This window comes from Scomber scombrus, chromosome 21, assembly GCF_963691925.1.
Source record: "Scomber scombrus chromosome 21, fScoSco1.1, whole genome shotgun sequence".
Classification (NCBI taxonomy): Eukaryota; Metazoa; Chordata; class Actinopteri; order Scombriformes; family Scombridae; genus Scomber; species Scomber scombrus.
The window spans coordinates 13,730,675-13,744,326 of NC_084990.1; the positions used below are offsets into that span (position 1 = coordinate 13,730,675).

Sequence of the window (13,652 nt, forward strand, 5' to 3'; positions counted from 1 at the left end):
AATTGTCACCAGTTACATTTGTAAAGAGCCAGATTTTTTTTTTCATTTTTAGAAGCCTGAGATAAAAATATCCAGTAACTGACAAGAAAAAGATCAGAGATTAAAAAATATGTTTGAAAAATAAGCAATCAGGTTGAACCACTGTTTTACACCAACTCAGGCAAAGCAGTAGTCAATGTGTGCCAGGAGCTCCCTGTGGCGGCTCGTGGGATAGTGGGCCCGACACTTGGGGCACTCAAGAAAACTTTCATCCAGGAGGTTGGCGACTTTAGAGGGGGATGTGTGGCCATGGGGGTCATCAATAGTAAGACGCTCAAACTCAAGCTGATTGTAGGAGCTGGGCTCTGAGAAACGGGTGTTTGTCTGTCGCTGAAATACACGAGCACAGAAAATTACTTGAAAGTTTTCTGCTTACAAAGTTGAAACTTATTTGACGTCAGACTGAAGTTGCATTTTTTTGGAAAGACTTAGGAATGAATATTGAACGTGCAGTTGTGATGTTTAGTAAGACTTACAGATGACTCCAGTTTAGTAATCTGATCACGGGCCTTGCGAAGCTCTTTCAACACTTTATGTAATTGGTGCTGCATGCTTTGACGATCAATCCTTTCATTCTCAGAGTCCTTGGCAGAGAGTTTGATCTTTGAAATAGGCAGAAAAATATGAGGGGGAGGGAAACCAGAACTTACTGTACTTAACTCCCAATCAAGTGGGATCATTCACTATGTTTAAGAAATGATAGTCACTTTAATGACCAGTGTGTAAGATTGAGTGGCATCTAGCAGTGAGGCTGCAGATTACAACCAACTGAATATCCACAGCACCTTTAATAACAACTACATAACCGATCTTGCAAAATATTCCAAAATTTGCTTTGAGGATTTTTCACCATTTGATGAATTTCACTTGCGTTTTCTGCACACGTTATGTGTTACCTGTTGCTCCAGCGCCGCGATCCTTCTCTGTTCTTCATTTTGTCTCAGAAGAGACTTCTGCAGCATGTTAACCTGCGAACCCCAAAGTAATCAATACAACAGTATTGGTCCATGTAATTAAACCTGGGACATGGTTTTACTTAAATATGTTAATCTTTTATACAGATACTAATTTCATTCATGACCAAATAATAAAAATTAGTGACTAAATGTAACGTGAGAGAATAAATAAGTCACCTGCAGCAGAAGTTCAGCAGATCTCTTCCTCTCCTCCTCCAGTCTGATATCCATATTCTCCAGATCAACTTTCATCCTGTCTGCTTGCTCAGATGACACCTTTCTCTCCTCACCCACTGCATATCTGGATGCAATGTGTATGTAATTCACATCAATTTTGGAAACTGTGCAACGTGTCCAATTGTTTTCTACTTTTGAGTATCCATCCAAAACTTAGGAAAACCAAGGGTTGACATTTTAAATTAAACTTCCTAATTAATATTATATTAACAGTTTTCAGACAGTGAGTAATTTAAGAGCTATTTGTATTTGACTTCCTCAACAAGGGCATACTTTCTTTACCTTTTGCTGAGTTGCTCTGCTTGCAGGTGCATCCTGGCCTCCTCCAACTCTCTGTTCTTCCTCTCGTACTTCCTCTGCAGTGCTGACATCTCCTCCTGGAGCCTGCTGACCTGCTCCTTCTGAGACTGCAGCTCGGAGTGTGCTTTCAAGGTCTGCAGAGCCAAAGAAAAGTTGTTTGCACAAATGTCAACTCTGTATACTTCATTTCTCCAACAGAGTTCTACAGAGAAATTACAAAGACGTCAGAATTTAAGAGAAGTCTAAATGCATGAATACAGTGTTAACCCAAACCTTGTGTGTGTGAATGTCAATGAATTTGTACATAGTTTAATATGAGCACTGCAAAGTTTTACAGGAATAAGAGCAATACAAAAACGTTCTTATAAGGATGAATAACAAGGTGAATCTGTACTAGAAACAAGAATGATAAGGCTTGGGAAAAGAAACAATAACTCAGGAGTTACATAGTACTTATCGTATTTACCAGCTCTTTCTGCAAAATGAGCTCCTGTTGGGATCTAGTAAACTGATTTTTTTGCCTCTCCAGGTCTTTCTGTACCCCCGACAGCAATTCATCATAGTGGCTCTTAAGTTGAGCGTCCTTTTCTGGACCTGCTGAGCTGGAGGGAGCTGAGATAAGTGTTAGTGTTAGTAAGGAAATTAAGAAGCTAAAGCTTACATTGCAATAAAAATTTACATTTTTTGACTCGGGTCCTCAGTGCTGTTGTTACAAATACATTACATTGAGGGATTATTAAAAGACATCGTATCTTTTCTCAGTCTAAGCCTGACGCCTTTTTAATATGTAATGTTATGGCTAAAAACCTAATATCGGAATCAAAACTATTACCCTTATTTCACCTTTTCACATTAAATATGAATCAGACCATGCTTCCTGTGAGTTGAAATCAGACAACAATAATATAACAGATGCCAGTTATCTTTTTCTTTTGTTTATTCTAATTACTTTAACCTTTCATGTGTTAATTATGACATCCTCAACTCATTTTCTAACTACAAATGTATGCTAATTCAATTCCTCCTACATTCCTTTTCTTACCGTCTGAACTGGCCTCTTGTTTCGTTTGCTCCTTTGCCTCGGTCAGCTGTTGCTCCAGATCGTGTATGCGGGCAAGGACAGACTGGACGTAGGCCTCTCTCTGCTGATCGTACATCAGCCATTGCTGGTTCTTCTCAAGAGCCTGGGGGAGACATAACCAATCGCTACACTGACTATTGACTGCTATATTTGGTGGATTTGGACACTGGAAGCATCCGATATTTTTCTGTATTTGTATCCTGTGTAGCACTTACATAAGCAGCTTACAAATACATGTTTTTTTTCAAAAATAATAATATAGATATTTTTTCTCTTTAAAAAGGAACACCCAGCGTACATGTTGATCTCCTACAGATTGGGTCCTGGATAGTTTGGAAATATAAAATGATGAACTTCAGAAAATAATGTGTAAAGAAATCCTTCAAATGGATGTCAGATAGCCTAAAATGTTCAGTACCAAAGCTATAGCACAGCTGAAACACATTTTTCAATAGTAAGAAGGTACATACTTACATTGGCACACATAAACACACACAAACAGAAAGTAAATAATTGACTGGACTCACATCTTTCAGTTGATCCTGCACCAAAGCCAAGTCTGCGGTAGGTACCTGTGCATTCTGATGAGAGAAGAACATATATATATTATACTGCACGTGTTGTAGGTCTGACATACATTGGAGTTATTCCTAAATTCTGGGCTAATGACCAAATGTGAAAGCCTTTGCTGTTCGAGCCCTCAGATGGGTGACATCTTTAGTGTCTTTTAAATCTCTACTTAAAAAAATATTCTACAGAAAAGCATTTTAGGAATATTTAATATGTTGTTGTGTTTTATCATCCCACTCTTTCTTGCCATTTTATATTTTTTATAGAACTTTGTTCTATCTCTGGTATTTTATGATATCTGTGTCTGTTTTTACTTGGTGGTTGTTAATGCTTTCTTCTTCTCTTAGCTTTGTAACCTTGTTCACTAAAAGTGCTAAAATAATAAACTATAATTTAGATTTTATTTCTCTTTATTTATTATTTTTATTGTTATTATTTCTTAATAAAACTGGATTAGTGCCAATAATCAAAAAATCTGTGTTATGCCCTAAAAAACAGTGTTCACTGCTGGCATTACATATAGTTATTCAACACAAAGTAGCTTTAAAAATCATTTTTAGATCAAGTTTAGTTTCGGTCCAATATTCACCTCCATAGTTCAGCACCTGTCTGACATCAATCCAAGGAAACTAAACTTGTTATAAAAGTATTGTCCTCATCCTTGTGCAGTACTTGAAATAATTGTTGTGTCCATCACTTTTCTCGACTAAATCTGAACACACTTTGAAGCTTGCCCGTTTAAATTATTTATCCTTTCAATTTTTAATAATGCAAGGAAAAACACTCTAGCAAGTGTAGGAAGTTTTCATGACCTAGGGCATACATCCCCAGGGCTGATTCTTCGACACCCATCCCTCGAAGACAGTCAGTCATCTCATAAGTATGTCACTTTGACCCTTAGGTCTTCATGTCTGATCCCACCCAATGTGTAAGCCTAGGCAAACCTCCCAGAGCACTGTTGCAACAGTAATCATATACATGATCTCTGTGTTAAGGCTCTGTGAGCTCTTTCTCTACCAGACAAGCATCATGAGCGTGTCAACTTCTCCCAGATGGATTTCAACATATATCCCATATGCTAAGCCCACTATTAGCTTTGGTGACTACAGGAAGGATGACGGAAGGGTCTATTGGTCAGATTATTTTCTAGTAATGCGACTGCAGCTAAGCCAAGGGCCTTCGAGGTGGTGAGCTTTCCTGGAAAATTACCATGAAGACTAAATACATACTCTATTTTAATGTTTTCTAACCATGAGTCCACAGGTAGAATTAAAAATCAAAGCAAGAGTTAGGGAAACAATCTAACATTTAGATTCATAGACAGTATTTCCAGCATTATGGTAATCTTTCCAATTAACAACAACCTTTTATACTTTGAAAAAAATCCCCACTTTACTTTCTTCAAACTTTCCAATTATCTTTAATTTAATGAAGTTTGATTAAGATAGAAGAAAACCAGGTGAACTTATATGGAAGCTTTCGGGAAACTAAAGCGTTTTTTTCCCCTCTTCTTGGCTCTAGATTTCAATTTTCTATCAGTTGAGATTAACTATGAGCCTGAAAAGACATTTTTTCTATAAAAAGGCAGACATGTGATCTTTGAGTCTTCAGCTATCCCATTCCTGAAGTTCTTACTCGTGATTTTGCCACCTGAGCCTCTCCAGAAGCCAGTGGAAATCCTGCTGACCACTCTCTCACAGGAGCAGTGTGGTGAGTGCCTGCTGTGCTCAAAGCATCAAAGTGCTGGCCGGGAATCACAGCTGCTTTTTGATAAGTAATATCAGCCTACAGATGTGAGGAACCTGAGAGGCAACCACCTTCGTCAAAGACTCCTGTGCGGATTACATAAAATATAAAACTATGGGAAAAGTGTTACTTTGAATTCAGCACAAATTGTTATTTAATTTTTTAAAATTGAGGTGATTGAGTAAATAATGGCATACAGCCATGTATTACATTTTATCACTACAAATTTGACAGGCAGCTCCACAGTAAAGATAATGTTAAGCTGAGGAAAACAATCAGAGGTCACACAGTGCCACCTAGTGGACAAAGGAACAACTTCTGCTTTTCCCAACAGTTTTCTTTTCATGCACTACAGTCACTGAAATGAGCATTATGTAAATCTTAAAGTGCAGCAGCTACGGATCCAAACAGGCTGCCGTGACATATTCATCTGCTGAGGGAAAACCAGACTGTGGCAAATATCATACCAATTCTGATTAAGATTTACTTTATTTATTTATTTATTTTTTTACACCTGTGCTAGAGCTCAAGTAAATTACTTACCAAAATGCCATTTGATTTAGTCAAATTATGATTTAACAAAAATATGTCTATTTCATCAGTACTGCAGATATGAAAAAAAAAAAATCTTTGTGATGGAGGATATTAAATTGGGAGGCAGAGGACAGAAAACTGTGGCAGGATTTAATCCTACGCCGGGGGGATAAAGAAACTGCTGTCAGAAGAGAACTCTGTTCATCTGTGATTTCTGACCATAAAAATCATAACTTTTCTCAGGAATTCTAATAACGATTTACACTCCATTCCATTTCTTCATATCTTTGTTACCTACAGTATGAAGCAAAATCATTCATGATATTCTAGGGTTAGTCATCAATAGCTTAAAACAAGTTAGAGAATAAGCACTTAAATTATCAATGTACCAGCAAAAATAGTCGGACAAAAGGCTTTTAAGACCTGGTACTGATCCCTGTGATCGTAGCAAGTATAAACCAATTTCTAAGCTTCCCCCTCTAGAAAAAAATGGTAGAGAAAATTGTCTTTATCAGTAAGAAATAAGAAATGTCAATCACGTTTCTAACAGCACGGCACATTGACCGCCCTTGTAAGAGGTATCAATGATATGTTGATGAAGGCTGATGCAGGTGAATGCTCGGTTCTCGTTCTGCTTGGTCTTAGCACCAATTTTTAAATGGTGGATCTTAGCATTATTAGTGAAAGGGTGAGAACATGGGTTGGTATCTCCAGGACTGCCCTCCAGTGGTTTCCTCATACTTTTCTAACAGAAAACTTGTTACTGTTGATGACTTTACCTGCTCTCAAGCTTTGTTTATGTATGGGGTGCCACAGGGGTCCATTCTAGGACCAATTGTATTTTCTCTGTATTTACTCCCTATGGGCCACATTATAAAAACAGCATGATATTTCATTTTATTGCTACACAGATGATATTCAGCTGTGCTTGTTCTACAAACCATCGGAATCAAGCCAAGTTATCTTCCTGTATAATTGCCTAGCTCTGGTTGAAGCTTGGATGGCAGAACATTTTCTTCAGCTTATCTCCTTCAAAATAGAAATCCTTATTATAGGCCCTGAGCACACATATTCCCAAGTTCTGCCTGCTCTTGGCACTCTAGCTCTGCATGTGGTACCCACTGCTAAGGACCTTGGAGTTATTTAAGATCAGAACCTCACTCCAAATCCCATGTTAAAAGACTAGCTCAGTCATGTTTTTTCCACTTGAGAAATATCTCTAGAATTAGATCTTCTATTACTTTTAATGATCTTCAAAGGGTTATTCACACTTTTATCACTTCTCATCTGGATCACTGTAATGCTATGTTTACATCCCTTGGCCAAAACATGATTGCGTGGCTCCAGGGTGGTCAAAACACAGCTGCCAGACTTTAAATCCAATCACAAAAGCATGATCATACCTCCACTTTTTTTTAGCTGCCCTTAGTGGCTGTTTGTCCATTTTATAACTGATTTAAAAATGTTATCTTAACTTTTTAGGCCCTACATGCTATGGCACCAAGATACTTGGTTGAATTTCTAAATCATTACTTACCAGACCGTAGCTTGAGATCTTCTGTTAAGGCCCTGTTAGCCATTCCCCGGTCAAGGGTGAAGACGGGGGTGACAGGGATTTTGCTGCCATTCCCTTTGGAATAACTTAGACGAGAAAATTCACTGCCCTCTTTTGAAGCGTCTCTCAAGGCTTACTTTAATCATATGTCTTTTTCTTAATTATTTTATCTGTTACTTTTATACATTATTTTATCTTTACTTTTGTTTGTTGGTTTTCATTTGTTATTTTATTTGTTGACTGTGATATTGTATTTGATTGTTTTTCTGCCTTATTTTATTTGTTCTTGTTTGTGAGGCACTGTGTTACAGTAGTTTTGAAAAGTGCTCAATAAATACAGTTATTATTATTATTATTTTGTATTATTATTGTTATTATTTATGTTTGTTATTATTATTATTATTATTATTATTATTATTATGAGGACAAGGGTAAGGATGTATTGGTTATGTACAAGAGAAGAAACTCTAATGGCAGTGCCACCTTCCCATGAAGTCATCTAGACAATGATAGGAACTGTAAAGTAGTCAACCCACCACCTGTGTTTCCACAGACCGACACCGGGCAGAAACAGTCACCAGCTGGTTTTTCAGGTTCTCTGTCTCCTGTGACAAGCTCTGGAACAATATGTCTCTCTGCTCTGCATCCTTTTTTCGCTGCTCCAGCTGGGCCTGCAGTGATGCCACCACCTGAAATACACAATGATACGAAATGAACGATAACACGACTACCCTGTCAACCTGATTGTTTAACCATTATTGAAGTAGAGTCTGTTTGCTAAATATATTTGCTCCTTTCCACGCAATTATCTGCTTCACAAAAATGACATTACATGGCTGGCTGGCTTTGCCCACTGAACAGCCCTGGTTTTAGCACGTCTGTTGATAAAAGCTAATGAGGAGGAGGCAAGTGTGATTAAATTTCTCTCTCTCACACATTCACACACACAGTCTCAAAAAACAAATAGCTGATATTCCATTTACCAGCATGCCTTCTCCAAGTTTTAGCCTGATGCCATTCTGACTAGCCTAAATAGGAAAACGATTTTTGCAACAACAGAAAGGCGATTTCAGCAGAATAAACAACAACTTCAAACACATAGCATCAAATGTCTACAGCAGTGTCAAAAACACTGGCAAGTCATGAATGCTAATATGCACACAGACCCAGCACCATGAAAACATTGTTGGTTTATAAATATCAAGTGAACCGCATACAGACCACGTGTTGTTATGCAGTTTTTACAGGCTGTCTAAACTTCACTTAGTTGAGCTGCTGTCAAAACAGGATAGAAGCTATTTCCCCCCAACTGTTTCTGTGGCAGCTCAGAGGATTTCTAGTGTGATTTTTTCTCTCCTTTCTGACAGTTGTCTGCTGCCAGCAATACATATGCCACCAATACAATGCCCAAAGTGCAACAAATCTAAACAAGTTCAGGAGTACTCACAAAGACACAGCTGTGGGTACAGTATATTCCTTCACCCTGGGCAGAAAGCTACTACCTCAGGGTGTCCAAATATGTGTATCTGTTTTCATGTTAACACACGGCTTCCTGGTGGATGTATCTGTATCAGTCCACTGCAAATAATGTTTATGTGTGTACTCCTGCAGAGATGTCTCAAATATGTGCACACATACCTCTCCTCCTTTAGCTGACAGCTGCTGTCTCACAGTTTCCAGTTCTTGCTCTTTGACCAGCAACTGTTGACTGTTTCTTTCTCGCAGCGTCTCCAGGGAAAGAATCCTCTAAAATCACCAACATAAGATACAGATGACAGACAGAAAGGCAGGACATTTTGAGGTGAACCCTAAACTTGTCAGCAAAACTGATAAACAAACATTTTCCTTTACCTCTAGCAGCTTGCTTTTGTCCGAGTCAGGTGGTTTGGGGTGTCGTTTGGCCTGTTCATCGATCTTCCTCTTGAGGTGACCATTCTCCTTCCTGAGTTTCTCCAGCTCCGCCTCGGCCCTAGAGGCAGAGCTGCTGGATTTGAAACCCAGCTTAGAGACGATGGTCTCTTTTGCACCTTTAGATGTCATAGCTGCTTTGTTGGTGCAGGGGTGGTTATCTGGACAGCAACAGGGGGACAAGCAATTTCACAGATTGACTGACTGTTTTCATGTTAAATCCACCAGAGGGCATTTAATAGTTATTCAGTCTGAAATGATTTGTTGAGAAAAAAGAAGAAGAAGAAGAAAAAAAACCCTCTAACTGAAGGGAACCTCAAAACACATCCTTAGCTTTGAAAAAAGAAACTGAGAGAAAAATTAAAAAACGTTGTCACATAATACAGAAGTGCTTATGGATATTCACATCACATTATTCAATAGGTTTTACAGTTTATTGGTGCAATTGAATGGAAAATAAACAGATTTGCCTGTACATCACACCTTAAATCTTTCCAGTCTGTGTAAATGTAATGTGGAATAAATGTCTAATTTCAGCATCAGACAACCCTCACATACATTACCATGATGGGTTATTTCAATATAAACATATATTAAAGGGATATATACGAAATAAAGTTCACAAACGTTTCACTGGAGCTTTCCTTGCACCTGTCATTTAGTTGCTAGCGAACATTAACGTAACATTGTCTAAATTGCCTTCTGGCCCCTTTTAAACCTAACTATGAAAATAATGAGCATTAAAACACAAAAACACAAAAACCATTTTAACACTCACAGAAGCAGAACACTCGAGATATCCTCTGAAAAACACACAGTTTGTGAGGGGGAGACCGTTTACATACCAAATCAAACGCTTTCGTTTCCTGAAGTTTGAATTACGGCGCGTTGACGTCATGTCCGTACTGTTCAGCGGGATGCGTGTGTTTACATATACCGGGGTGTCTCCGATGGTTAGATGATTAGGCGGTGCTTTGCAGAAAATAGCGATTTTTAAAGGCTATATTGCGTATCAATTTAAGCCACATAATTATATAACATCTAGTTTAATAACTTTTACAATCAAATGAGTTAAGAAGTTGCATTTTTCAATCGTTTGTTGTGGTAAACGTGCGCTAATCCTTTGCTCCGTGCTGCCCGTTGTAGCGGATGAAGCGAACTGACAGAGGAGAGCTAGATTACCCACCCAAACTGTTTCGTTGTGTGCCTGCTGGCTGCCTTTACCAGCAATGTATTGTGGCTATTAGTTTCATAGTCACGATGAGCCTCTCTCCTGTAACCTTTTCAGACACCTCATTCCTCATCCTCAATTTATGGAGATTGCGATGCCAGGAAACAGGTTGAATGCAAGCATTTCCTGGTATTTAATACCTGGTGTGGTATTTGATAATAGCAAACCCTGCATCTATCAAGAAGCATCATAACAGACTGCAGAGTGGTGGCTACAACAGGAAATAAACCAGCGTGAACCCATTTATAGTTGACTGTTGTATGTCTGCAACTGTGACATGCATACATATGTTTAAATGTGAGGGGAAAAATTGCACCAATCAGGTTTTATGGGTCAGAGACAGACAGTCTGCATTTCTAACCTCATTTTTATAACAGTTCCACAAAACGTTTAAGTGTACACTAAGCATCAACAATAATTTTGCAAGAGGCTTATAGCAGAGTGTGTGAGAGACTGACTGTGTGTGTTTGTGTGTGTGTGTGTGTGTGTGTGTGTGTGTGTGTGTGTAGCCTACAAATAATCCAGGTGTACATCCAGGTATGTATAAAGCAAAAAAAAATGCAAAGGTGCAGAGTCTTACTGCGAGAGGAGCTGTGTGGCTGCAATGTGATATCACCCCCTTTTATTTAGTAGCCTAATTATGATGAATTTTGTATAAATAGCGTCCATGAGCTACGTTCGGCTCACATTTGAATAATGCTGAATATAGAACTGGACTGCAGGCTTGGGAATTTCATTATTTCTTACAATTGAAAAACCAATGACCAATCTCTTCCTAAATGAATCTTTGTGTGAGTAATGCCAGGCAGACATGACCTTGCGGAAAAATTGAGGCTATTTGGGCCTTTTTTTTCTATCAAGCATAATAATTGCACGTTATGTAATTCTTACGCTTTGTAAGTCAGGTTCTACACACCAGCTGTCACTAGTATTATATTTCATATAGAAGCATGGTCTTGCGCAAATGTTTGGAAAAACATGTTTACACAGACTGTAAAATGAAGTTGCAGTTCAACCCCAGTATAAACCTTTTTTATTCAAAGGGCAGCATGATACTGAATTAAAACTCAATGGGTTCATGGCCTCATCAAGGAAAACAGAAAATAAACCAGACTCAGTGTGGTATAGATTCATCATTAATTACTCAGGTGATTATGTACAGTACATTGTAAAAACCAAGATAATATGTCCAATAATCATATTATGGGTTAGCCTAATTATCTATTTTGTACTGTTGAATTCCTTAACTGTATTACATCTAACCAGTAATTAATCAGAATTAATCATGAGTTTTATAAAAAACAAGAGTCAGTGTGAGGAAAATGATTCATCCTAAATAATTTTCTTTCCAAAAACAGTAAATCCAGATTGCCATCTCACGTCTGCAATTTACTTTCTGCCTTAAAAAAAAATCTAGGCTACAGATAGTGTGTTGTTTGTTCAGACAGTGTTTCACGACAGGGGAAGCAAGAGCTCATCTTCTTTTCTGCACTTTTGTGCTCTGGGATCCACATTCTTTAGTTGTCGCCTTGTTTTTCCCACATTCACCACACTCCAGCCACAGGGGTATTTAAGCATAAATAACTCCAGTAGGGGCACAAATAATGCAATTTTGTACACAAAATGCCTGTCCTGAATTTACTTCAGTTTCTTTATATTGAAAACCTTATTTCAGTGGACACATGAGCAATAAAGCGAATTGAAGATGTTATGGAGTGTGAAAAAGTGTTGCAATAAAACTCAAAAGCCCTTTAAGGTTTTGTTTGTGTGCAACGAAATGATAGTGTTGAAAATGCTGTTCTCTTTTCCATCACAGGCCAAAATGTGCCAGTTTTTAATATTTGATTTGATTTGACAAAAGGTGAAAACATTTAACTCACTACCTGCATTAGATATTATTTAGACCTCTCTCAGGCTTTGCTGTATATAGCACAATTAGTCTGTTGTACCCATAGGTTGTACCATAGTAACCCCTTGATAGAAAGTTTATTTTCTTCTGAATCTGGTTCAAACTCTTAAGCAGATGAATCAATTCTTTTCAACCTGTAAAGTCGGCTGCAAAGGTAGACCTTGTGTAATTTGTCAATATGTTCCATAATTGCACTATTAAACCCTCACCAGTTAACTATTCATAAAATTAGACTTTACCTTTGTTATTTTTTCTCTTTCTATTGAAATTGGAAGTGAAAAACATTTAAATTGATAAAATGATCATTATACAGCAATTATAGTCATTGTGATTGGCCATGTTCTCTGAAACAACAGCATGGATCAGTGTGAGGCCTTTTCATGGCTGAGCCAATAATGGCCTGCTTGGATCCCAAGATGCATTTTGTTCTTGTACCATCAAAGCAAGGTATCTCTAGCTATGCTCCCTGGAGAGAAGAAGAGAGATGGAGAATTCTTCAATATGTGGAGCGCCAAAGCTCCAGATTCAGTTTTGACATGATATACTGTAGCTGGAAAAGTCTTCCCTGCAGGATTGTCCAGCTAGCTAATTAAAGTTTGCAGCTATAGACAACAGAATGACAAGTAACATGTCACCAATCTGAATTAGGGTGAAACCTGTCAACAGACTATAATTTATCTGGACAGTATGACATCAAAAATGTTTCTTTGTTGTCACTATCCATCTCTTCATTAAATCACAGAGCTTCCAGACTCTCAGCCTGGCTCCAGGTTTCCTCACCTGAGCTAGGAGGGAACTTGGCTCATGGATCGCTCTCCTGTTGAGCTATGTCTGCATCATCAGCAGAGCACAAGTGACTCCAACACTTTGCGAGAGACCACATGCTGACTAGCATCAGTGACTGGCCTTGCTCCTATCACCTGGGGTTAGGTGACTGACCTATGAGATACATACTTATGTCCCGAGTTTACACCACTGTGCCAGAAAAGCAGACAGTCTGTCATTACAAGAGATTTTGTGCCACGCAAGGAGCTATAATGTATGAGTGAAATCACCTTGATTAGATTAGATCATATAAAACTTTAATTGAAACCGGGCTGCTGCTGCAGTGAGCGAGCAGTGTGGAGTTTACATGTTCATGTGTTTATAAGGGTTTTATGTGGATGCTGTAGTTTTCTCCTGCATTCTTAACACAAGGAGGTCAGCAGGGTTGGAGACTTTAAATTGCTCCTGGTTATGAATGTGAGTATCTGTCTAGACATGTAGTCTGAGCACAGCCTCCCAGTCTCCCAGGTATTGTATGATGGGAGAGGGGGATGCATGACCCTTGAAAGGATTAGGATAAGTACAAAAGGTATTCTTACAACTTCAACTTAGAAATATTAAATCATGTGCAAAACAGTTAGATTTCAGCATTAACAGCATGTGCATACCAACAGTAGCAGTATTCATAGCAGAAAACCTACATAAAACATATTTAGTAATGATTTAGTAATGATTCATTCTTTCATTCATTTTTTGAGGTAGCACAGAATACACACACACACACAACACATCATGTTCAAGTGTGCCTGAACAAAAAACCT

The 13,652-nt window shown here is 38.3% G+C and overlaps 1 protein-coding gene across 1 annotated transcript; it reads right to left on the minus strand.

Annotated features, from left to right (window-relative positions):
* On the minus strand, nt 1-9,780 carry cep55l (centrosomal protein 55 like). Its single transcript, XM_062442777.1, has 11 exons — nt 9,705-9,780; nt 8,870-9,087; nt 8,657-8,764; nt 7,555-7,707; nt 3,141-3,194; nt 2,561-2,716; nt 1,515-1,666; nt 1,173-1,296; nt 936-1,007; nt 516-641; nt 1-369 (listed from the first exon to the last, which is right to left on the minus strand). The coding sequence occupies exons 2-11, from the start codon at nt 9,056-9,058 to the stop codon at nt 157-159; spliced, it is 1,347 nt and encodes a 448-aa protein (XP_062298761.1). The 5' UTR covers nt 9,059-9,087; nt 9,705-9,780; the 3' UTR covers nt 1-156.
* Nucleotides 9,781-13,652: the final 3,872 nt, after the last annotated feature.